The 24,559-nt window shown below is 57.9% G+C and overlaps 1 protein-coding gene across 1 annotated transcript; it reads left to right on the top strand.

The window, feature by feature from the left end:
• Positions 1-159: 159 nt before the first annotated feature.
• TANGO6 (transport and golgi organization 6 homolog) lies at positions 160-23,929 on the top strand. The gene is made up of 17 exons (XM_069868217.1): positions 160-786; positions 1,942-2,058; positions 3,504-3,657; positions 4,449-4,573; positions 5,091-5,253; positions 5,999-6,081; positions 8,346-8,458; positions 9,040-9,216; positions 10,430-10,556; positions 11,426-11,605; positions 15,144-15,278; positions 16,645-17,154; positions 17,365-17,422; positions 19,069-19,221; positions 21,592-21,743; positions 22,819-22,932; positions 23,562-23,929. The coding sequence occupies exons 1-17, from the start codon at positions 160-162 to the stop codon at positions 23,736-23,738; spliced, it is 3,165 nt and encodes a 1,054-aa protein (XP_069724318.1). The 3' UTR covers positions 23,739-23,929.
• Positions 23,930-24,559: the final 630 nt, after the last annotated feature.

The following is a 24,559-nucleotide window of genomic DNA, read 5'->3' as shown; positions in this document are numbered from 1 at the left end:
CAAGATGGCGGCGAGAAGCGTCACTCCTCCCCTTCGCTCGACCTCCGCTAAACAGAGGATGACCTCCCCAAGAGAGCGGAGAAGCCCGCCCTCCCCAAATGTCGGCGACCTCCCCAAGATGGCGACGCGGCCGCTCCTCCCCCGTCCGCCCTCGCTAAGATGGCGGCGGCGCGCGGTGCCCCGCCTCTTCCCGTCGGCGCCAAGATGGCGGGCGGAGCGGAGCTGCTGCCGGAGCTGGTGCTGGAAGCCCTGAAGCTGCTGCTGCCGCCGCCTCCTCCCGGCGAGACCTCCCCGGAGCCCGCTCCGCGCCCGGACGCGCTGCTGGCCAACGCGGCGGCGCTGGAGGAGCGGCTGGGCGGGCGGCCGGGCTGGGCGGCGCTGCGCTGGCGGCGCGAGGCCGAGCTGCGGCGCTTCCCCGCGCTGCGCCCGGACGCGGCGGACCCGCCGTGGGCGGCGGCGAGCGAGCTGCTGGCGCTGCTGCTGTGCCTCAAGCGCCCCCCGGGCCCCGCGGGGCCCAGCCTGGCGCAGGCGGCGGCGCTGCGGCGGGCGCTGAGCGCGGCCGCGGGGCTGGGGCTGGCGCCGCTGCTGCCGCCGGGCGTGGGGCCCCCCGGCGCCCTCGGCCCCGCCGCCCCCGGGCCCCGCGGGCCCCGCCTCCGCGCCGCCGCCGCCGCCCTGGCCGAGCTCGCCGCGCTGCCCCACACCGGCCCCCCGCTGCTCGCCCGGCACCTCGGGGTGCTGCTCGCCGGCCTCGCCCTGCTGGGGCACGGGCCCGCCGCGCACACCCAGGCAGGTGGGGGATCGGGGCCTTCCCTGCGCCCCAAAGCATCGCCCCGTGCCCCCCGGCATCGACGAGGCCCTGCGCCTGCTCGTCTTGAGCCCTAAAGCATCACTGAGCCCCTGCGCCTGCTCATCCTGAGCCCCAAAGCATCGCCCCGTGCCCCCAAGCATCGCTGAGCCCCTGTGCCTGCTCGTCCTGAGCCCCAAAGCATCGCTGAGCCCCAAAGCATCGCTGAGCCCCTGCGCCTGCTCGTCCTGAGCCCCAAAGCATCGCTCAGCCCCAAAGCATCGCCGAGCCTCTGCGCCTGCTCACCCAGTGCCCCAAAGCATTGTTGAGCCCTTGCACCTGCTCATCCTGAGCCCCAAAGCATCGCTGAGCCCCTGCACCTGCTCAATCTGAGCCCCAAAGCATCACTGAGCCCCTGTGCCTGCTCGTCCTGAGCCCCAAAGCATCACTGAGCCCCTGTGCCTGCTCATCCTGAGCCCCAAAGCATCGCTGAGCCCCTGCACCTGCTCATCCTGAGCCCTAAAGCATTGCCAAGCCCCTGCGCCTGCTCATCCTGAGCCCCAAAGCATCACTGAGCCGCTGTGCCTGCTCATCCTGAGCCCCAAAGCATCGCTGAGCCCCTGCACCTGCTCATCCTGAGCCCTAAAGCATCGCTGAGCCCCTGCGCCTGCTCAATCTGAGCCCCAAAGCATCACTGAGCCCCTGCACCTGCTCATCCTGAGCCCCAAAGCATCACTGAGCCCCTGCACCTGCTCATCCTGAGCCCCAAAGCATCGCTGAGCCCCTGCGCCTGCTCATCCTGTGCCCTGCGACATCGCTGAGCCCCTGCAGCCCCCCACCAAGACCCTGCCCTCCCTGTGCCCTGCAACGTGCCCCGCGGCATCGCTGGGGTGCTGCCCATGTTCTGCACCCCCTTGCTGAGCCCTGGGGGTGCCGGTGCGGTGGCCATGCCTATGCTGATGGGAGAGAAGAGATGGGAGCCAGGGAGCCTGTGCAGTGGGGGGAGAGAAGAGCCCGTTAGTCGTGATGGGAGCCTGTCCAGTAGCAATGGAACCCAGCAAGGGGTTGGGGTGGCACCGGCACGCGGTCAGGACCAGAAAGTTCAGTATCAGGAGCTGAATTGATCTCACCACCCCGGGGTTTGTTTTTTTTTCCAGGGCGTTTCGGAAGCAGAGCGAGCGCAGTGCCGGGAAGCCCTGCGGGATATCCTGGATCGTGTCTACCAGCCGCTGGCGGTGCAGGAGCTGCTCATCCTGCAAGGCCGGCCCAAGCAGGTACCCAGCGGCAGCGGGGCTGGCCCTGGCGCAGGGCGCGTTCCGCCCAGGGTGCTGGCAGCGTGCGTTCCCACGCTCCGAGGATGCCTTTCCTGCTCTCCTGGGAATGTTCTTACACTTTACCTCCCAGTTTAATGCCTCATCCCCCTCCCCGAGTGCTGTGTGAACACAGGGGCGTGCGTTGCTCGCGCAGCAGCAGCTCGGGTGCTGCTGCACAGGGCTGTGTGCACGGGGGTGGGCGTGAGCTCAGGGCCTCATGGCAGCGCGTGCCGCCTTGGCTTGGCAGGTACATCTGCCGCACCTGGCCAAACAAAACACCTTCTCCTCCAGAACCTGCTTCTTTCCTCTTGAGGGGAAAAAGCGGTGCTGCTGCCTCGATGCCGGCTACTGCATATGGCTGTTTCAAAGGCTGCCTGGTGGCGTTGGGGAGGAGGAGGTGGGGAAGGGGGAGATGGGAAAGGGATGCTCTCTAGGAAGACCTTTACGTTGGTTTAGAGAGCCACCAGGGAAAGGACCGCGTCCCAGCTCCAAGCTGTGGGTCACAGCTCAGGGTCAGAGCACAAGGAGTTGCTGGTGCACACTTGGGATCGCGTGGCGCAGCTCTGTGCTGCTTGCTGACCCTCCAGCTGGGGTTGCACACCATTCCCAAGCAGGGAGAAGCTGGCTGTCCTTCATGCAAAGGCTGCAGAGGGTCTAGATGAGGCGCTTGTGCAGGGCAGCAGGCTCAGTGTGCACTGTGGTTCTTCCACATAAAAGCAGGGTTCTCCTGATTAAACCAAACCCAAGCTGATACTTGATCTGTACCCTTAATAACATGCTTTGATGTTTGATCAGCCCTGAAACGGTCAGGCGGTTGGACTAGGTGGTCACTGTAGGTCCCTTCCACCTGAAAATCTCCTCTCCCTCTTTCCCTCCCGCTCCGTTCCCAATGCAGCAGTGCCACCCTGCCTCCTTGGGGCGTCTATTGGAACCGCTTGCTTTGTGGGTTCGCTACCTCCAGACAGCTCCGCTCTTTGTGCTGTCCTGGCATTGCTTTCTTCGGCCAGGGAGCCTGTGGGCTCACAGTGTCACCTCTGCAGCCCAGCGCACGGTGCCAGGTCCTGGCAGGGGTCACCGCTGTGGGCCCCTTGCCAGCATTGAACTTGATTTGTCCCGCAAGCCCCCTCTCACCATCCTGGTAATGAGGCAGAGCTGCTGCTGGACCCTGAGAGCTTTAATTAAAGGAGGGAAGCTTTGCACGAGGGGATGCTTTCGGGAAGGCTGGCCTCTCATTAAGCCCTAATTCACTTTGTGGCATGAAGATGTGATTTATTTAAAAGGTTCCCCTGTCCTGTGCTCCTGTCTCAAGTCCTGCGAGGCGGGGTGCAGGGTATTTGCCTGTTAATGGCAGTTTGCACAGGAGTGTTCTAATATGCTTCTTAGCCTGTTCCTTTGTCTCCTTTCAGAGTCCTCCTCCTTCTCCTGGGGAAGAAACAAAGCCAGCCCTTGTGCGGGCTCCAGCGTGGCTGCGGCGCCTTTGTGGGCAGCTGCTCTCCGAGAGGCTGCTGAGACCCAACGGCGTTCAGGCCGTGGTTCGGGGCGTCATGGAGGGGACAGGCGGTGAGTAGGGTGCTGTGACGCTGCTCTTGGCTCGCAGGATCAAAGATTAAAAGAGACCATGATGACATGTCTGAGAAGTTACATCCCATGAGAGGCCCAAGAAAGCCAGTGCCAGCAGAGCACTGAAATGGGAAACAGCTTTTGTCAGGCCAAGCTGACTCTGTAACTCTCACACCACTTTGCCTCTGACTGTGCAGAACTCCCAAACCATTAATGCCTTCCAACTGCCGGTGCCTTTAGTTCCAAGCACATTGCCGTGTTTGAGGTCCAGACTGGAAGCCTCCAAATTAGTTTAGTCTGTTCGTGCCTCCGTGCGCTTGCACCTCATGTGTATGGAGTGTGGTTTGTTCCCAGGAGCTGCTCTGGGGCTGTTTGGTGGGAGCCTTGCTCGTCGCTGGGCTGTGAGCAGCTACAGGGCTCGGCAGCCGCGCTTCCCTGCTCTCCGTTTCCTGCCAGGGAGGGAAACTGTTGCTTTCCAAAAGCTGAATCCTACAGTCTTTAGTGCCAAAGCCTCCTCCGGCCAATACCAACCTGATGACACCATCCAGGCGTGACTTCCCTCCATCTTTTGGCTCACACACCTACTTGTAAATAGTTTTCTGGTATCAAAGGTCTTGGACAGTAATTTTCCCCTTCTGTATTTAAATTTAAGTCTCACTTGAAAGGTGTTTGGTTTAAAGAGTGTGATAAAAGGTAGAAATCCAATTTTTGGCCAGAAACATCTGGCTTCTGGCAGAAATGGCCCTGTTGTCACTGCTGGAGCTGATCTTGGCTTTCTGATGGCGTAGCAGGTGGTGCCGGTGCTGAAGCAGCAGCTGTGGACTGGAGAAAATGCGATGCGGTTGCAAAGGTCCTGGCTTCCTGCCCCCAGCAGTGCCTTTCCCTCGAGGACTATTATGGGCTGGTGTGCCCCCAGGTAGGTCCCTCTTTTCCGCTCCCCACACTATGCTGGCTCTGGCTGGGAATGTGGAGACAGCTCCCAGCTTGGAAAGTGTTGATACTGTCACTTCTGCTTCAGTTTGGCCCGGCTTGAGCTGGGACAATGTGGAGATGTTTTTCTGCTCCTACGGCAGTGGGACATGTTTCCGTTCTGCTGATTTTTCTGTATTTGATTGAAATCCTGGATAACGTTGCCTGAACACGCAAGCTGTTCAGCACTGTGCTACCAGGAGCTCTCTGCTGTGGAGCTCTTGCTTCCAGCCTTTGGCTGCGGGAGTGGTGCAGGCTCTTGGTTTGAGCCCAGAAATGCATCCTGCGTTATCATGTGCATGGGAAGGAGGCTGGCTTTGCCATATGTGGAATATTGTGCCAAAGTATCCAGTAAAGCAACAAGCAGGAGCAGCTCAGTCTCTGCTGTTGGCTGTGAGGAGTTGGCCTGCCCCTTCCTAAGGGGCTGCTTATCTCTTTTCCTTTATCGTGGACTTCCCTTCCAGATTCTGGACTTGCTGCACATCCAGGACAAATTGACAGCGCGCCAGTTCCAGCGAGTGGCCACCACAACGCTGCTCACCATGGCGAAAGAGCACCCTCAGCTGGCAGAGAAGCATCTGCTTCAGCCCCTGTTGGCACCGCTCCTGCGCTGCAGGGAGGCAGCAGGTACCTGCTGAGCCCAGAGCAGAGTGTCTCCTTCTCCTTCTCCTTCTCCTTCTCCTTCTCCTTCTCCTTCTCCTTCTCCTTCTCCTTCTCCTTCTCCTTCTCCTTCTCCTTCTCCTTCTCCTTCTCCTTCTCCTTCTCCTTCTCCTTCTCCTTCTCCTTCTCCTTCTCCTTCTCCTTCTCCTCCTTCTCCTTCTCCTTCTCCTTCTCCTTCTCCTTCTCTTTCTCCTTCTCTTTCTCCTTCTCCTTCTCCTTCTCCTCTCTCATCTTTTTCTTTCCATCGGAATTTTCTCAGGAGCTGGTAGCTGGGCTGCAGCACATAGAAGCCCAGCTCTGTTGTGGATGTGCCTGGGTGCACCATATTTTCTAGCATCTGAGTCAATTTACTGTAGGGTAAGAGCCAAGTAGTGGAGCTTCTGCCATTTGCTCTTTGGGAAACTCTCCAGTCTGGCTGTCTCATTCTGGGCTTACGGACAGAAGCCACCAGTACCCCATGCTGACCAAGCAGCTCTCCAGGGAGTCATCGACTAAGAAGTTGTGGTCTGCTTTAATTTGCTTGTAACCTTGTGAAACTTATGACACTGCAGTGATATTTAGCACTGCTAATGAGGACTCTCGGTTCCCATGCTGCCTTGATGGAGGAAAGGGAAGGCAAGAGAACTCTCAAAGTGCTTTCCGCTGGGGTTGCCATTCTGCTGGAGACTCCTCAGCATGTAAGGATGCTGATATTTCTGCCCTTTGTTTTCAGAGCTAGCAGTGGAAGACTTACCAGCAGGGACCATACTGGTAACAGAGGCAGAGCTTGGCAGCTGTGTGGAAGATGTGCTCAAGGTATCGTGTCTCAGTTGGGCCTGAGGGTAGGTGAGGAAACTGCTCTAAGAGAGAGATGGTTTGAGGCTTATTGAGCAGCTCAGTGTATGTCTTAGACCATAACAAATCCCAGCATCTCCCACAGTCGTGATGCTGAGGCAAGGCTGAGAGCTGCACAGAGTAACCTCATGCTGAGCGTAGTGTTACCTGTGCGGAAGGGAGAACCTGCTGGGAGCTGCTCTCCTTGCCTGTAAGGTCTCCAGAGGGCAGCCTGAGCCAGAGTGCTGGAGCTGGAAGCCTTTCTACAGCTCCTGCAGCTTTAACCCCTTGTGGAGAGATGGGCAGCAGCCAGCTTGTGTCGGGCCAAGATTCTTCTGAATGAGTGACCTGAAAAAGAGGAGGCTTGAGGTACGGACAAGCAGCTGGTTGTGCTGCACTGCTCAGCCCTGCAGCCAGGGCAGCTTGGCAGGGTCCCTGGCTTCTCACTCAGTGGTTGTGCAGCCGGTTGACAGCGAGGCAATCATAGTGAGCACTAGGAAACAAGCCGAGTGCTCAGCAGCATAGACTGGTATCAAAAATGGACCTTGGCTCTGGCATTTGGGGGAGAGGTAGGGTCCATTCTTGTGTTCCTTATGAAGGAGCAGGGCTTTTTGTGGACACCTTTCTCCTGAAACCTTCTCTCATAGCTCCTTTTCCTGCCATTCCCACCAGTGCCACACCACAGGCTTCCCTGCTTGCCCTGACAGCAGCCCAGCTTTTCTCTGCACATTCTGACCCAGAACACCTCCAGCCCTGGAATTCAATTTTAAGAAGCTGGTGACTTGCTTACTGGCATGCCCCTAGGCAGGCTAAGCTCTTAAATGCTGTGATTGTTGTAGTATTTTGCGTGGTAATGATCTGTTGTAACCAGCTGGCAGGCAGAGACGGGTCTGGAGGGCTGCTCTGCGGCTGCCGTTCACAATGTGAGTGCTGGGGGAGCTTGGGGTGGATCCTTCTTTAATGGCATAACATTGGAGGCCTGACAGCAGCCAGATTAGCGAGGGAGACTCCAGCCTGGGTTTCTTGCCTAGCAAGTGTCATTTGATGCTGAGTGGGAAGCCATCCTTGGGGCTTTATCAGGGAGGCATTGTGTACAAAAAGTTCTGGTTTGGAAGAATGGCTCCAGAGGGATTAGCACAGGAAAAGAGGTCTGTTTGCATCAATACAGCGGGGCAGAACATTATCAGGACAATCTCCCTCTTACCTGGGCTGTCACCAGCAGGCAAAAGCTCTCTGGTTTGTCCTCAGGGCACTTCCAGCCCGGAGCAGAGGATTGCTGTGCAGCTGCAGAGGTCAGAGGTGAGGGGAGCCTCTGGTGTGAAGGGGCAGCATCTTCTGAGCAGGTAGTTCACCAGCTGACACAGCTGGAATCCCTCGGAGAACTTGTGAAAAGGCTTTTATTTCCCCTCCCCTTTTTAAAACTAAAAGCTACGGAGGGAGATGGAGCCTGCTCAAACAAGGACCTGAACATGAGAGCCCTGAGTAAACTCAAAATCCGTCTGGGCAAGGCTTGGTATTTAAGCATTTTTAACTTGAGTTTTCCCAGCGTTATGGCTTTGACTGAAAGCATCTTACCTGACTCTTAGTTTTGGACAATTTCTTTCAAAGGATTCAAAAAGAAATGCAGTATTGTAAGAATTCTGTGAGTGTTCTTCCTGCGCTCCCGGGCTGCAAGGTGAAACCTGTGTGCGGTGAGGGGGTGACAGTGGCATGTCTGGGGAAGGTGTGCTGCTTTCCTGCAGGAAGGCAGTGACAATGATTCGGGAAGTAGCTGCTTGAGATGGAGGAGAGGAGCATGGCCCTACAGCCTCCTCAGAGCTCATGCAACCCACTTGCTCAGCATGGCACACATCAGCCCAGCTGCCCTGCTAGGGACTGATCTCTGTATGTCAGATTGGCTCTAGTTGTGGTGTTTCCATAAAGATTTGCTAATTGAAAGGTGCCTGTTGCACCTCCCTGTAACACAGGACCTTACCCCTAAGCAGCAGACTTTCTGAAGAGTTCCTGTAGCTTGGAGCCTTGCTGTGGTTAAGCAAATGCTAGGAGAAAGATGGTGCTGAAGGCTGCTTTTAATCCAGAACATGGCATAATCAGGGAAAACAGGCTTCAAACTGAATGGAACAAACCCTCTGCCATCCTCCCTGGCAGCAGCCGTTCTGTGCACAGATGTGCTTTGTGTCCTTCCCTGTGCCTTCCCTCTACTCCGTGCAGGTGTTTGACTCTTCCCTGTGCCCTTCTCTCCGTAGGTGTATGTGGTTGGAAATGACAGCTCAAGCCTGCTGCTGGGATCCTTACAGTCAGTCCTGGGAGTGGTTTTTTCCCTCTATTCCTTCGCCAAGCAGAATGTGTCATACTTACGGTAAGGAAGGATTGTGCATGACTTCTGGGCTTTCATCCTCTCTGTTCTACCTGCCTCCAAAGGACGTGCTCTGTGTGGACACATACAGAAGCTGAGATGAATTTTCTCACCCTGAAGAGCTCTCATTCAAAGTAGGCAATAACCACAGGCATGGGCACAGTACCTGACCTTACTGGCAGACCTGTGCCTGAGGAAGCACTTCTCAGGTTAGTTTTCATCTTCCCTGAAGCCAAAAGGTTCAGTGTAGAGGCAAGTGAGCCCTGTGGGTGCCTTGAGAGCGCAGGTTTACCCTTGGTGCCTGCCTAGGAGCATGGATCGCGATTGTCTGTGGACAGATGGTGATGCTGGGAATTGGCTGGATGTCAGAGGGATCTGTGTGCCAGGGATTTAGAAACAGGACAAAAACTAGCTAAAAAAGCTCATGAGCTGGCTCTTGGAAATACAAGATCATTCTCCGATCTAAGATCGCTCTCTTCCGCTGGGTGAGAACCTGCCTGGTGTGGTCCTGTTGGGGTGTTGGTGTGCAGGGAGGGCTGCAGCAGGCAAAGCAAGGTCACCACTGCTTTCCCTCGCCTTACCAGTTCCCCGTGCCAGGAGATCCTGCTGTGGTTCTTGGAGAAGTCGGAGCGAGAGGTGTCGCTGGCTGTGCTGGAAGGCTTCGTGGGGCTGAACAGCAGTGTCCACACCCTCCACCCGCAGTGCCAGTTCCGTGCGGGCAGCGAAGGAGGTGCCGTCATTGCGGTGAAGGAGACCATCAGGTGAGTGCATTGCCAGGCACAGAGGGCAGTCCCCAGGCATCATTCAGCGCGTAGGGCTTTTCGCAGCATGCCTGGCAGAGAGAGCCAAGGCGAGCGTGGGGCTGCAAGTGCCGTCCCACCATGGTCTTGTCCCCGCCAGCCACCCAGGTAGCTGTCTCTGCACCGAGCTCAAGCAGGCGATGCTTCCACACAGCCTCTGGGATCCCCGTACATGGCACATAGCTCTGATTTTTACCCCTGAAAAGCAGCACACTCTGTCTGAGTGTTAGTGTGAGCTTCCTGTGTGCTTTTTCTGAGTCCCGAGTCCTGCCTGCAGGGTGCCTGGGAACGGGACATGCTTCTTCAGTCCCAGAGCTCCCCAAATTCATCATTCACCCTCCACCCTGAGCCTGTCTTGTGGCAGGTTGTGGCTGCATGGGGTGAATGGAATGCCTCAGGCGCAGGTGGCTCTGTCGCAGCAAGGGCTCTAGCGATGCCAGCACTGCAGAGCCAGCAACTGAACTCCCCTCCTGCTCTTGCAGATGGTTTCTACAAGCAGAGGCAGAGCGTGGCCATGTGGGGAATAAACTGCAGCCATTAGACTCCAGCCATGCAAACTGAGACTGCTTAACGGCGAGACATTTGGTTTAAAGAGGGGTAGCTGTTAGTTGGCAGGGACGAGCCAGGGCAGGGCTATTGAGCAGCTAGAGTGCACGGCTCCTGCCCAGGAGTGTCCATGGGCTGGGTGCACCCAGAACAAAACCCCGTTCAAATAACGCTTGGTTTGGTTTCATTTCAATCTGTTCCTGACCTCAATTAGAAGAGAGTCTGCCATGGGGTCTGCACTGGTTAAACTGGGTATACTTTAAAATTACTCCTTAACTGCTGTGGCTCTACCCATGTCTGTCCTACTTTTATGGCTATGACTGTTGCATGAATTAGCCAGCACTAATCCTGTTCCTTATAGGATGGCTGAATTAAAAATGCGCTTTGTGTTAATGTTATTCCTTTAATCAATGCAGGTTAATTAATAAACTAAGTGCGTGATCACGTAGTCCAGATGAACCGAGCGATAGTTTGGCTCAGCTGCCTCCAGGCTTCCGCTTTCTGCTAGTGCTGTGAAGAAGAAAGGTTTCCAAGAGAAGGCAGAAGTGGGATTTCATAGAGTAGTTTAGAGCCAGCCCTGGAGGGGGTCTGGGTACATTCGTGTTGGTGACACAGTGACCTGTTTCAGTGATGAAGATGAGGCCCTATACCAGAAGGTTTCCTTGGAGCAGTGCCATGTGGAGACCTTGGTGGAGCTCTTGTCTCACTGCCAGAAGAGTGGTCTAGCCGGAGACTTCTTCATCCACTGCCTGAAGGTAAGGGCAGGCGGGTCTGTTGGGAGCACATCTGCAGGAACCGTGTTCCTGGTCCAAGTGGTCTGTGTGGCAGATGGCAAAGGGGACCGAGCATCCCCTTACCTGCCTTGGGAGCCCCAAGCCAGGATACAGCACGCAGTGGAGCAGCCCTGCTGTGTGCTGGGCAGGACAGCCTGGGAGAAGGAGGCAGCCCTGCTCCCTGGAGGGGTTAACCCTCATTATCCCTGGGCACTTTCAACAACAGGAACATGCCTAAAGTTTAATGAAGTCTTGAGGCTGTGAATAATCCTGTTGCTTCTTTGGCTCTAGCTGGGCACCTGGTCCCTTTGAACTCGCTTCGAGCCCCTGTGGTTCCCACCTGGCCTTGCTGACAGGTGGAGCCCTGGGTCTAGAGACACTGCTGTGACACAGGGAGGGACACCCAGCAGCTATGGGCAGCTCTCTGAGGCCTTAATGTACCGAGTGGAAGGTCCTGGGCACATGAGGAGTCAGCAGAAGCTCTGCAAAGAGGTCCAAGGTGCCTTTGCAAGTAGCCACTGAGGAAAGCAAGGCTGCAAGCAGAGACCCAGCAAGCTTCACAGCTCAGAGGGTTATAAGACCCTAGGAGAAGTGCTTGGTGGTGCTCTGTGTGGTGTGCACAGGGTCAGGAGTTTGCAGGGGTTTGGCCTGGTGACAAGCATGCGTGTGGAAGGGGATGAGGCTGGGAGAGGGGAGGTAACCAGGATCCTTTTGCAGCAGCGTGGAGGGTCTGTGTAACATTGCCCTGCTGCTCGCCTAGGACCACTGGTGTGGTGACTGCAGTGTTCCTGGCACTGATTTGCCTGTGTTTAATTGTTGCCTCTCCATGCCCTGTGCTTCCTTCCCAACAGGCGCTGACTCGCGTGGCTGCAGAGGATGAGGCAGATCTGAACTCAACTGTAGTGCCTGGAGGGAGTTTCCTGGAACTGGAACAGTACCACACCAGGCAGAGGAAGAAGCTGCTGGTCCTGCAGCTCGTGGCTACGCTGTGTGAGAACATCTCAGACACCATTTTCACAGACGTCGCTCAGGTTGGTCATAGCAGGGACCTGGGGGACTGGTGGCTGGAGCACACGGCAGACGGAGCTCTGGGCTGCTGGGCTCTAAGGAGACAATGGCTAAGGAACAGCTGGAGAAGGCTAGAGCATCTCCAGGAAAAGCAGTTTGTTGATTCAGTTGCAAGTGTCTCAACAAGACACCATCCTGTGCAGGGCCAGCAGGAAGGACAGAGTCGGCTGCGGAGGCAGGAGGAAGCAGGCCAGCAGACATCTTTACGCTTGTGTCCATGGTTGTGTATGAAAAGCAAGAGAGCAGTCTGTCTGTTAGTTAGCACTCTGACTTGCCAGCTTCTCCTCTTTAGAGCAAAATTTATTCCCAAGTTTAGAGGCATTTTAGCCCAACAGACTCTTTCAGCGAGCACTTGCCGCCTGTCAGTGGTGTTGGTGCCTGTTTTTTCCAGCACATCTTGGTAGCCACCTCTGGCAGCTGCTGTGGCTGAGCTGCCAGCCGGACAAACACAACATGGTGCTGCCACCACATCCCACTCGTTCCAAGTCCCCAGATAGGCCATTCATTGCTTTTCCCTGGCTCCTGCTGCTGGGATGCCCCACCGAGTGGTGTGTCCAGTCCTCAGGGTTGGCATAACTGTGCTCGTCCATGTCTTCGTGAATGGGCAGACGCAAAACTTAGTAGATGTTGTAATTTCAAAGGCATGAGGTGAGACTCATTGAACCTGGTACCCAAAAGGATTGTTAAAATCTGGCACTGCTGTCTGCCCTGAGCCCAGGCTGCAGCAGCGAGGGAGGGGATCGGCTGTCCTGCACCGTGCCAGGTTGGGAAGGCTGTTGGGCACTGAGGGCAGCACGGTATTCCCTAGCTGTTCAGTGTACTTCAACTTCCTCGTCCTGTGCTTTTTGTGGTTTGCTGGTTTTTATTTAAACTCAGTGACCTGGCTAGGCCATTAACTCTGGCTGCCTTGAGCGGAGCGGGTCACTGCTAACACAGGTTTCCTCACTTTTCTCTTTGGAACAAAGGAGTCTTTGTGTGTGCTCTGCAGTGACAGAGGGGACCGAGACAGTGGGTGCGGCAGCCACCACTGCTTTGCCTTCACCTGCCCCTCCATCGCACCCACCTACACAGGACCAGCTCTGCTCCCTGAGTCACAAAGTCAGGATGGGAGATGGGAGAAGGAATTTGCCATGTTTCCAAGTCCAACTGTGAGCCTAATATAGAGAGAAACAACCGCTAAAGAAGCAGCCCAGAGAAATAAGCCCTTATTATTCCACCTGGGGGTTGTATTTCAGGAAGCGCTCCCTCAGGTTGGGGCCAGGCAGTTGCAGAGGTGGTTTTAAGTGTGTTCTGCAGCACAGGGTTCCTCTGGGGTTTTGCTCTTGCTGTAGGCGCTCTGGAGCGTGGCTTTGTGCATAACGGGGTCAGAGCAAGCAGGATCCCTCTTCCCAAAGCCAGACCCCAGGCATGGCAGCAGCTGTGGACCCCCTCAATTGCACAGTATATTTTAATTACTTCTTCCCCTCACAACTGAATTTCATCAGATTGGCTTTATTTCCTTACTGCACCGAGGTTGCTTTCCTCCTGTGTGAGATAGGAACACACCCCAGTGTTTTATATTTTCCCTTCTAGATTAGGATATTTTTTCTTTCTTCTAGATTGAGGCACTGAGGGGCATGCTTTAGTGTTTGATAGGAATGGTTGGACTCGATGATCCGGTGGGTCTTTTCCAACCTGGTTATTCTGTGATTCTATGATTTAGATTATTTTTAACTTTTTGGTTTTTTCAATAGCTATCTACATGTAGATTTTTTTATGTGCACTCTTCCTATTTTTCGCCTTTACTATCATCTCAACCCATTCAACTTGTGTGTCGCTGCTGAGTGAGAGCAGATGTTCTGACACTTGTCTTTACTCCCTATTCTTGTTGTTTGATGGCATTTCATTTCTGAACTAATCAGCCTCTCCCAACCTCCCTGCAGTGGGGATGTGCTTAACGAAGCTGGCAGCGATCGGCTCCTCTGGGGATGATGAAACACAGAGCCTGTGCCCCGGAGGCTGGAATTGTGGGGTTTGGTGCATCGGTACCTTGTTGCCCTCATACTTTGTTTTCCAAAATAGGAGCAGAATAGTTGTTCTTATTTTGCAACGTGCCTGTTATTTAGGAATGAACTCAATCCAGCCCCTTCCCCACAGAGCTGGGTGCCTGGGGCACTGCCACAGCTGGCGAGCTCGACCCATGCCAGTGCAGCTGGCAAAGACAGGGAGGAAATAACCTCACTCATGTCAAGCTCCCTCGGAAGCACAGGAAGCCTGTGGGATCCAAGGGTCTGGAGCCAAGTGTTGAGACGATAAATGCCAGCCAGGCAGGATTATGGGCTCAGGCAAAAAAAAAAAAAGTGCTGTGAGACAATCACAAAATAAATGACACACATGGCGAATGGCCCAGCTCCTGTGTCAGCTGTGGGGGGGTAAGTGGAACCTGATTCTGGGGAGCCGTGGGGCAGCTGGCCAGCAGGAACGGGAGCCATCCTGGGCAGGGGCAGGTGCTGGGATTGACCCTGGCCTGGGGCAGGGGCATGGAGGGGCTGTGCTCTTCCCCAGAGCTCGCAGAGAGCACAGACAGGCATGAATTTCATTGTAATGAAGTTTATCTGAGCCACGCTAAGCTCCCACTCAGCTCTGTGTCTGGCAGTCGCTGCTGTGCCATGTGCTAGTGGTCTGCAGCCCTGGTGCCTTCCCAAAGCCACGTGCTCTTCAGCTCACTCTGCCTCTGCATCTTCTGGAATTTTCCAAGCCCAAGCCTTTCTCTAGCACAATGCCACACGAATCCTTCGTATTGCCCTGTTGCTGCCATCCACCCAACCTTCTCTCTCAGACCCATCCCAGTTGGCTTCCCAGCTCCCATCCCACAGCATGGATGGGACAGGAGGCAGAGAAGGAGCTGGGCTACCTCTCCTTGCTTCTGCAGACCCCACAGTTTATTTATCGCTTAGTCCCTGGGCTGTGAAGTGTGGGCTTGTCTGGCCCATGCCAGAGCCTGGCAGCTGCGGCCACTGATGCTCCAGGCTGTCTGGCCCAGCTTCCTTCCCAGTCCTGCTCCCAAAATCCTCACCATCAGGTCACACTGCCCAGTGTGGGGCTGGGGGCTGCGGCTACTGCTGCCGCTGGAGGGGTAGGCAGAGATTCAGGAGCTCCAGCACCTCTCCAGCTGTCTCCCTCCTGCATCCTCAGTGCACCCACAGCTGGGCTGCAGGAGCATCCCAACCGTCTCCCAGCTTGCCGGGGCTCCGTGGTGCTGTTGAACCCTCTGACCTGCAACGGAGCTGGGAAGACAACTGGGATGAGTCTGAGAGATGACAACAGGGAAATAAGAAGGCTTCATAGGAAATTGTGCTAGAGAAAGGCTTGGGCTGGAAAAAATTCAAATAGATGCAAACAGCAAGAGCTGAAGAGCCCGTGGCTCCAGGAAGGCACCCTGGTGCGTGGGCAGGAACAAGCAGTGGCAGCCTCCTGGGGATCTCCCCTCCTAACTGCTCTCCCCTGTGTTCTCCCTGGCAGGTGGAGGAGTTCGTGGCCGCCACGCTGCAGCGGGCCTGTGTCAGCCCAGCACGGGGCCCTGGCGCCGCCGCGGAGGCGCAGACCCTCGCCATGGCCATGGGGCTGGTGGCCGCTATGCTCGGGGGAGCCGTCCAGGTGAGAGGCAAAGCTGGGGTGCTCAGCAGTTGTGGTAACGGGGACACCGGGCACTGTCCTGCTGTGTGCGGCCGAGGGGGCTGCAGCCAGTGCTCCCTGGGCTGGATTCCCTGTTCCGTCCCAGCATGTATGTGTACATAGATCTATATCTATATCTATATCGATATTATATGTCCTCAGAGCAGTGCCCGGGCACTGGCCGAGGCTGTGATCCCTGCAGGGCACCCCTGAGGGTCCAGTTAATTTATTTATAATCTAAACTCTGCTTCTGAGAAGATGCTGACAGAGTATTGCAGTCACATACAGAGTCTTTAAATACCAACAGCCCATCCTTTGCATCCTAACACATCCTCAGGCTCCATCTCCGGAGCGCAATTATCTCCCCAGTGTTACAAGGACTTAGTGTTCTTGAAAATCCTTTACAAAAGTGCTACCTTGCTCTTGTTACCATGGTCCACAGGACTGATCTCGCATCATTAGTGCTCTGCAATCACTCCGGCTTGCACTTACATCACTGAGCTGCCAGAGTTGCTTCATCCCCGGACTTGCCCAAAGGAAAATCCAACCATTAATTGAAAAAGATAATTTATTGTGTCTTATTGCTAAATTCCTAACACTGGGAAAAGAACATCATTTAGTTGGATAAAACTTAATACCAGAATCCCGCAGCTCTAATGGGCTCCCTCCCAGGCAAGCTCCTGCTCCTGCTCTGGCGTTAATGGGAGCCACTTAACTCAGCAAATTACATGCAAAAGGTTTTGGAGGCAGCTGCAAAGCTCTTTGGTTTCCAGGGCCAAGGATTTTTTACATAATCATCCAAAAGCTCCCCAAAATCTCCACTAAAGCATCACTTTTCAGGTCTTACAGCCCAGATTTGGCATCTGGGATTAGCGGTTAAATCCAGGTTAGGGCAGGAACTTCCCTCCTTGGGCACTACAGCTGCGGGCAGGTCACAGCTGCTCCAGGCAGGGCTGAAGTCCAGCCCCGCATGGCACTGGCAGGACGGTGGGAGGGATGTCCCCAGCACAGCCCCTGTGCTGAGTGTGAGGGTCCTGCTCGGGCACCGCTCTCCTTCGGGCTCTTGCCCTTCCCACCTTCTCCTGCGACACCTCAGGGCTGGTGCAGTCACAGCTCTGGATGCTGCAGCTGGGATCAGCTCTGGAGCCGTGGGACATCACTGTCCCCAAGAGCAGCTCGTGGCACTTGGAGCCTGGCTTGTGGGATGGGCCTTGGTGCTCCCAGGGAGCTATGAGATGGTCTCCAGGGCTTGTGCACCTCTGGACTAGCTGCTTGCCTAGCCAGGAGCATCCTGGGGAGCGAATCTTTTGTTATGGCTGTGCCAGTGCTGCTTCTCTCCTCTCCACAGCTGCAATCCAGCGACTTCGCTGTGCTGAAGCGGTTGGTGCCGTTGCTGGAGGAGCTCTCCCACACCTACCCCGAGCCGCTCACCCAGGAGCTGGCCACGGACCTGCGCATCGCCATCTGCACCCACGGGGCCTGCTCCGCCACGACGCTGGGCGCCGCTGCTGACGTTGTGCTGGGGAAGAAACCTGGGACAGGAGCCCAGGGCCCTGCAGGTGCCCCTGACACAGCCCCCTGCCCAGAGGCTGGCCAGGCACCACCGAGGCACAGCCACATCAACCCCTCGGCTCCCGGGGAGAGGAGCGAAGAGCAGAGCGCATGCCACAAGCCTGATGCCACGGGTCCTGCTCCAGCACCGTGTGCTGACAGCCCAGCTCCAGATAAGCTCCAGGAGCTCCTGCTATCAGCCTACGACCCCCAGCCCCCCAGCCGGGCAGCTGCACTGCGCTGCCTCGCCAACCTGATCACGCAGCGGGATCCGGAGGCACTTCGGCTTCAGGAGAAACTCCTGCAGGTACCAGGTTCCAGCCACGGTCCCCATCTTGCGCCGTGGCACGGAGCTGGAGCTGAGCACAACCAGCCAGCTGAGGGTGGGCAGGGGAGGGTGCACATTATAGGAATCCTCCGACCTTGCTGTCACCGTCAGCTGGAAGTGACAGGCAAGAGGAACCAGGGCTGTCACCAGTGCGGGGCTGCTGCCAACAGCACTCTCTGTTCCTTGCAGGTGTTCCTGGAGAACATGCAGCATGAGGATGCTTTCGTCTACCTCTCAGCCATCCAAGGTGAGTGACACACAGCCGGGCTGCTGCGCTGGGCGATGGGGACGGCAGAGAGCAGGCAGCCACCCTGCTGCCCTTCTCCCTGCTCCAGGCTGCTGCTGGGAGCTCCGAATGCCACCACTGCTTCCCAGGAAAGCCTGGTGTCTGCGCTTGCTCCGGCACACTCAGCACAGTCCCGTGGCACTGGGTTTGCCATTGGGAACTGGACAGATGCACCCAGGATGAGGCGGGCATCCTAAGCAATGGCTGTTGCACAGGGTTGCTTGGAAGGGAGGTGCCATTCCCATGACCCAAAGCGATACCGGCACTGCCGGGAATCCTGGATACGGTTGGATAGGGAACCTTCAGCAGCTGCTGGAAAAGGGGCTTATCATTGTGCTTCCCTCTGCCTGTACGGTCTTGAGAGGGATGGGTTTGTCCTTGCCTTGCAGGTGAAAAGCAACTGCTTCAACCATCCCTGGGTGATTAATACACTTTGTGCAGCTGCCTCCGTGTTTCGCAGCCCGGCTGCGGCTGTGATTAACCCTGACGCGGTTCCTTGCGGCGGTGACTCACCCAGCCCGCGCTGCGCTGGCAGCGGTACCTGTGGCACACCGCGTGCGGAGCCGCCGGCTGTGCCAGGCGGGCTCCCCTCTGCCCCATCTGGGCTCCCCACCGCAGCGCAGGGCTTGCCTGCCAGCCGGCTGTGCTGGTGCTGGGCCGGAGCTGGCAGTTACAGCGCTGCCGGGAGTCGCCGAGCCGAGCGCTGGTGAGGTGATGCCAGAGGAGAGGTCGCTGCCTTGCCAGATGTGCCCAGGCTTGCGGAGGGTAACCCACACTGGATGCCCTCCGATAACTGGGAAATGGGGTTAGAGGTGAAAGTGGCTGCTTGTGGAGGACAAGGGAGCTGGGGCTTGGCCTGACTCAGCGCTTGGCGTATCCAGGGAAGCCTCTGCCGCTTGCCCTTTCCCTGGAGAGCAGCTGCCTTTCCCCATCAGAGAGACGCCTGCCGCCCGCAGAGCCCAGCGCTGCCAGAGCCCTGCCTCGTGCCTGCTCCCAGCATGGTGTTCACGCAGCCCTGCAGTGCTCTGCTCAGGTGTGCTGGCTCCAGGCAGCTCTCGAAAGGAATGGCAGAGCCAGTGCATCCCTATGGCAGAGCTCCATGTGTGCCTTCATCCCTGCGGAGACACGGCCAGCACAGGGCACGCTTGGGCTCTGGTTCCCAGCCTGGGCCAGCAAACAGGATTGTGGAGCACGTCAGGGAAAAGGACAGACCCGTGGCGTGTACCTGCTGGCCAGGAGCTGAGAACAGCAGCCAGACGCTGCACCCAAACATCGCCTGCGGTGCCCGGCTGCACCAAAGCTGTTCCAGCCTGGGGACAAGGCTGCCATGCTAGGTCAATGCTCAGCTGAGGAATGTTAACCAGCAGCAATTAGTGGACAGCGGGTGCCAACTGCTACATTATTTTGTTTTCAGCTTAGCGCTCAACCAGACCCGGCACTGGGCTGCCCCGGCCCTGTGCCTGTGTGCAGAGGGGCTGCGGGATGTGCTGTGGGACCCGGTTGGTGCAAGGGGTCCTGTGGGTGACAGCAGCACCGAGGGCACTGGGGTGCACGCACCATCCTCGAGCCTGGCCCTGACTCGTGCTTTCCGCTCCCTCTGCCTGCAGGTGTTGCCTTGCTCTCCAGCGAGTACCCGGAGCAGATCCTGCCTGTCCTGCTGGCACGGTACAGGTGCCCAGCACAGGGCACGGAAGACGCTGCAGCTGCCATCACCAGGATGAAGCTGGGCGAGGTGCTGATGCGCGTCACCCGGGCGCTGGGTGAGTCCCGAGCCGCGTCCCTGGGCACGGCAATGCTGGCTGCTGCCCGCAGCTGCGGCTCCGCTCGGCCCCGAGCTGCTGTGCCACCAGCTCTGGGAGCAAAGCCATCGGAGCTTGTTGTCCAGAGGTGATAACCCACCGCCGTGGCCCCACCGCAGGGGCTGCAAGCTGAAGGGCAGCTGCCCAGGGCTTCTCGTGGGCAGGAACCGGGCAGCAAGATCCTGCCAGCAGCCCACTGTCCCCTCGGCTGGCAACGCTGGGCTCGGAGGCTGCCGGGAAGTGCCTGGACACGCAGGGCTGAGGGGTAAAAGCTGGATGAGGCCTTTCCGGCAGCCGCTGTTGGGACACGTCCTAAAACAATACGTCTTATTCCCTGGAAGAGGCCAGGCCAGCGGGAGCAGGCAGCTCTCCATGGCTGGGGAAGGTGGCAGCTGGGCAGGAATCTCCAGTCACTGACTGAGTGCTTTGTTCCCTAGTTGGCCACAGCAGAGCCACCTTCTCCTGCAGAGCTTGGACCACCTGAGCCTGGAGCTGGGCCCCGAGCCGTGTGCTGGCTGTGTGGGCTGCTGCAGCTCCTCCAGGGCACAGCAGCATCACCAGAGCACAGCGGCATCCCTGAGCTCTGCCGACTGTGGGTGTCCTGCTGGGGCTGGTGTCCGCTACCCCGCCACCTGGATGGGGACAGGGCATCCTGTGGGATAGCAATCCCGTAATTTCCCAGCTTCAGCGAGCAGTGCGAGTGGCAACAGAGCCTCTCAGACTCCAGAGGCCCACAGGCAATGTCCATGCATCCAGCCCTTTCCTTGCCCAGCGCTGCAGCTGCACGGTGCTGGGTTTCCCTCGACAGCTGCCCACGGGACGTTGGGCACGGCCTCTGCAGCGGCTCTTTCCCCCTCCTCATGGTGCCTCTGCCGCGGGCAGCGACTCCAGCACGTCCCGGCTCGCCTGCGTATTTATAGAACAAATTGCACGAAGTTGTTTTTGTTACAAAGCTTCGGGATTCAAGAGCAAGGATTTGCCTGGTGCTTCTAGAAATGCTCTGCCCAGTGCAGCAGTGCTTCTGTGGTTCAGAGCTTTCCTGCTCTTGCCTGGGGACCACTCTGCCTCCCTCCTGCCCTGTCCCTATCCTCATCCCTGCCTGCCATCCCGCTGGAGCGACTTCTTTCCCCATCCAGGTGGGGATTTTGCGGTGGGCAGCTATTGCCCAGCAAACGGCTGGCATGGGCAGCGTGGCTGAAAGCACGTGGCAGCCCCATCCCCAGGGCACGGCGCTGTTCCTCTGTCTCCAACAACACGGGACTGAGCACTACATGGAAACCTTGCACCAACCCAGTTACCTTTCACTGCAAACCCATTAAATCTGCTCCGGGTGCACCCCAGCAGGCCTTTTCCCTTCTCCATCAGGGACCACGCGCCTTGCTTGGTGCAGGAAGGGAAACACTCCGTGCTCTTTCTGTGGCCATCTGGCACAGGGCTGGTGTTCTCTTGGCTTTGGAGGAGATGCGTCACTCTCAGATCATCCAGCGCTGCTTGGACTGCCATTATACTGACTCCTGAGTGCAAGCACGGAGCAGGCTGCGTTCTTGAGGAAGCATGGCTGCCCTTGTCATCACGGTGCTGCCCTGAGCTCTTCTGCTCTGTGCTGCACAGCAGTGATCCCTGCCCCTCTGAGCACCCAGTCCCTTAGTAGGGGAAGGCCAGGTAGGAAGGGTGAAGCTATAACTGGACCGCTGAGCTCGCGGGCTGGCGAGCCTTGCCAGGGCTTTCTTTCCTCTCTTACTCCCAGGGAAGTGTGGCTCCACTCCCCTGAGCCAGAGCAGCCCCTGCCTGGTGGGAGTCGTGCCCAATGCGAGGGGTGCACGGCCAGCAGCCCGGAGCAGCACTGGTGCTGGGTGATTGTGCATGCTGGTCACGGGCTCTGCATGCAGACCTCTAATTAGGCGGCTCACACATCCGCAGCACCTCCCGCGCTAATTGGGTGGGGGTTTGTGCAGCTGAATTATGTGAGAATCTAGGCTTCACACTTCATTTCTGCGTGCTGGGTCTGCACTCACCTCTGAGAAGGCCCGCAGGAGCCAAGCCGACGTGGGATGCAGCCAATGGCCCCAGGTCTTTGGGGTGGGATGTGTGCTGGCAGGGTTTGCTGGTGTCCCAGGGGACCGCACCGCAGTGCCCTCATCCCTAGCATCACGGCAAGTCCCCACCGAGGAACACAAGCTGTGCTCCAGATGTTGCATCCAGCTGTTCAGCGGTGCTGCAAGGCAGGGTGTGGGGGGCAATCCAGCTGCTCCTGACGGTGCCGGGGCTTTGGCAGGAAGGTGCTGTGGGTTTTTCCTTGCCTGTGACGTGCCATGCCGCTCTCTCTCACAGGGGACATGGTATTCAAGCACCGCGAGTCGCTGATCCAGGCCTTCCTGCTGGGTGCGCGGGACCCCGACAGCGCGCTGCGGGCCAGCAGCCTCTCCAACCTGGGCGAGCTCTGCCAGCACCTTGGCTTTCAGCTGGGCTCCATCATCCAGGAGGTACTTGCTCCCCCCAGCACTGCCAGCCCCATCCCCGGGTCTCTGCCTGGGCAGCATGGGGCCGTTGCTTGTTAATGAGGACGGTTCATTAGCGGATGGCAGGGCTGCTGACAGCCTGGCGTTTCCATAATGGCCCTGAGTGATATTTGCTGATAGCAGAGAGTATAAATGTCACTGGACCTGAAGCAAACGCTTAGGAAATTCTAGCCCTGATTTTTAGGCCTAAAAGCTTTATAATCAGTTGAAGATATCACTTGTGCAGGGAAGCGATAGCCCAAGGAAACCTAGGGATGCCTGCTCCACCCATGGCAACCACTGCAGGAGGGAACCTGGGGGCACAATTTGTACCTCCCAGAGACACCTCCTCCCACTTAATGACACCTCGTTACCCTTCCTATTATCACAAGGCAACTGATGGCTGGCAGGGGTGCCCAGACCTCAGCAGAGCTGCAGCTGCTGGAGCCACCGAAGCTGTGGTCCTCGTGGGATGAGCCTGCCTGTCAGTAGTCATCTTCTTCCTGGAGGGCTGGCAGGGTTGGCTAGGAGCTGCTGGCATCACAGTTGAACTGGTGGGTCTATGCTGCTTGAGGGAGCTGGAGATTTGGCCTCCAGGGCCTCCTGGAGCAGGAGAGAGGCCAGGAGACATCAAGTGTCTTCCTTTCCGGGTCCCCGCTTGCAGCAGCTCGATGTCGGTGGAGTACCGGCAGCGCTTGATGAGATGCCAATGCATCACACACAGCTATTTCGGGAAGGCACTCGCTCTGCTAATTCTCCCGGCTGTCACTGCTGGGGCTTTAATTAGTTTTCTTTGACTCTGCTTTTTATAAAGCTTTCCAAGGCATCCGCTTGCAGACAGGGAGGGCATCTCCATGCCCCACACCCCACAAAAAGCCAGTCCCCCTCATCAGGTGCCCGACAGGAGAACATGTGGCTGCTGCAGGCTGGGTACAGAGGTCCCATCCTCATCCTTCAGCCCCAGGCCACCAAGGGACATCGCCACCGCCCCAGAGGAGTCCCAAGGGTCCCCCCACGTGCCCCTGCCCTTGCTGATGGTCCCCCTGCTCTGTCCCCACAGGTCGCCTCCTGCCTGACAGCCATAGCCAAGACAGACCCCAAGGCAGAGGTGCGAAGGGCGGCTGTGCATGTGGTGGTGCTGCTGCTGCGGGGGCTCAGCGAGAAGGCCACCGAGGTGGGTCACCTCCCCGCTTGTCCCTGGGGCAGGGGCAGCCTCCTCCAGGCTCCTGGGCATCCCTGGGCACTGGCATGGTGCTCCTCGGCTCATCCCCAGGCAGTTGCCAAGGAAAGTTCCATGGGATCAGGACCTCCAGCTTGTGCCTCTCCCACACAAGGGCTGCAGCTCCTCGTGGAGCAGAGGGGACTTTGTGGAGTCAGCCCTCTGAGCTGCTTGGCCGTGCCCCGGGGCGATGCCAGCTCTTCAGAGCCAGTGGAGTTCTTCATCAGTCCCTCCTCACTTCCCAGGAACGAGCATGTTGGGACTCGGCTCCCGTGGAGGAAATGGCTGGTTCCCTGTGGGAATCCCCACAGCAGGGCTGGCGGCTGCCCCTCATGACCCCATGCTGGAGGGACGCCACGATGTGCCGCTGTGCTGGGACACTGCTGGACCATGCCGATGGCACACGGGGAAACTGAGTCACGGAGGGGCTGGAGCAGTGGTGGTGCCGCCACGTCCTGGCAGCAGCAGCATCGGTGGAAGGGGCAGCACGGTGCTTGCCAGGGCACGCTGAAGGCTGCGTTTCGGTGGCGGGTGCGTGTGAGACGCAGGCGGGTGCTAACAGTTCTCCTGTCCACTCTGCCCAGGTGCTGCGGGACGTCCTGCGGGACCTCTACCGCCTGCTGAAGCACGTAGTGGCGGCTGAGCCCGACGGCGCGACGGTGCTGCACGCCCAGCTGGCGCTGGAGGAGCTGGACGCGGTGATGAGGAGGGTCCTCTTCCCCCAGCAGGTCCTGGAGAAGAAGATCGTGGTGCTGCCGTAGCAGGGCCAGGGCTGCAGAAATGAACTCGGGCTGTTCCAGCATCGAGGCCAAGTGGCTCCCCATGGACGAGGGTTCCCTGTGCCCCTGGGATGCTGCCAGCGGGTGCCAGCTGGGGAGGAAACTGCAGGGACTGGGTGGGGGATTAAACGAAAACATGCTCAGCCCTGCACCCATGACGTCTCTGGAAGCTGCGAGAAGGCCCTGGGTGCCATCGTGGCCACGTCCTGGCTCGTGACTGACCCGTGGTCACCCTCGCGCCCTTGGGGTGGTGGCAGCAACATGGGTCCTGGGAGCCCCTGGATCCCATGGGAGGGTGAGCGTCAGCCCCAGGGCCAGCCCTGGGCTGGGGGAGCAGCCGATGGGGCCAGTACCTCGTGCTCTGTGTGGCCAAACAGCAGCGGGTGCGGCGGCTGCCCCCGAGGGGAGCTGGATGTGGAGGAGCTGGGCTGTTTGGCACCCCAGGGGCTGGAGGGCAGCTGGCCGCTGCCGCACGGCCATGCCGGGCTCTCCTTCAGCACGACACTCACTCCGTGGGGCTGCTGGGGGGGTCCTGGGAATGCTGGAGGGTCCTGGAACTGCCAAGCTGGCCGTCAGCTCTTGCACACTCGCTGCCAGGTGCCCACGCGCATCGAGGGAACCTTTCTGTGTGCCGGCACCAGGTGAGGGACAGGGATGATCCCTGGACGTGACAGCTGAGCCAACTACTAAGTGTGATTTTAGCCAAATCCGAGTGTTTTTCCCACGGGGGCAAGGGAAAACGGAGCTGAGCCCCTTCCCTGCTGGTGCGGTGGGGCCCTGGTGCTGGGCGCTGGGGACTCGTC

This window comes from Phaenicophaeus curvirostris, chromosome 14 (genome assembly GCF_032191515.1).
Source record: "Phaenicophaeus curvirostris isolate KB17595 chromosome 14, BPBGC_Pcur_1.0, whole genome shotgun sequence".
In the NCBI taxonomy this organism is placed as follows: Eukaryota; Metazoa; Chordata; class Aves; order Cuculiformes; family Cuculidae; genus Phaenicophaeus; species Phaenicophaeus curvirostris.
Note: the sequence above shows the minus strand (reverse complement) of the source record. Positions and strands in the feature narration are given on the sequence as shown.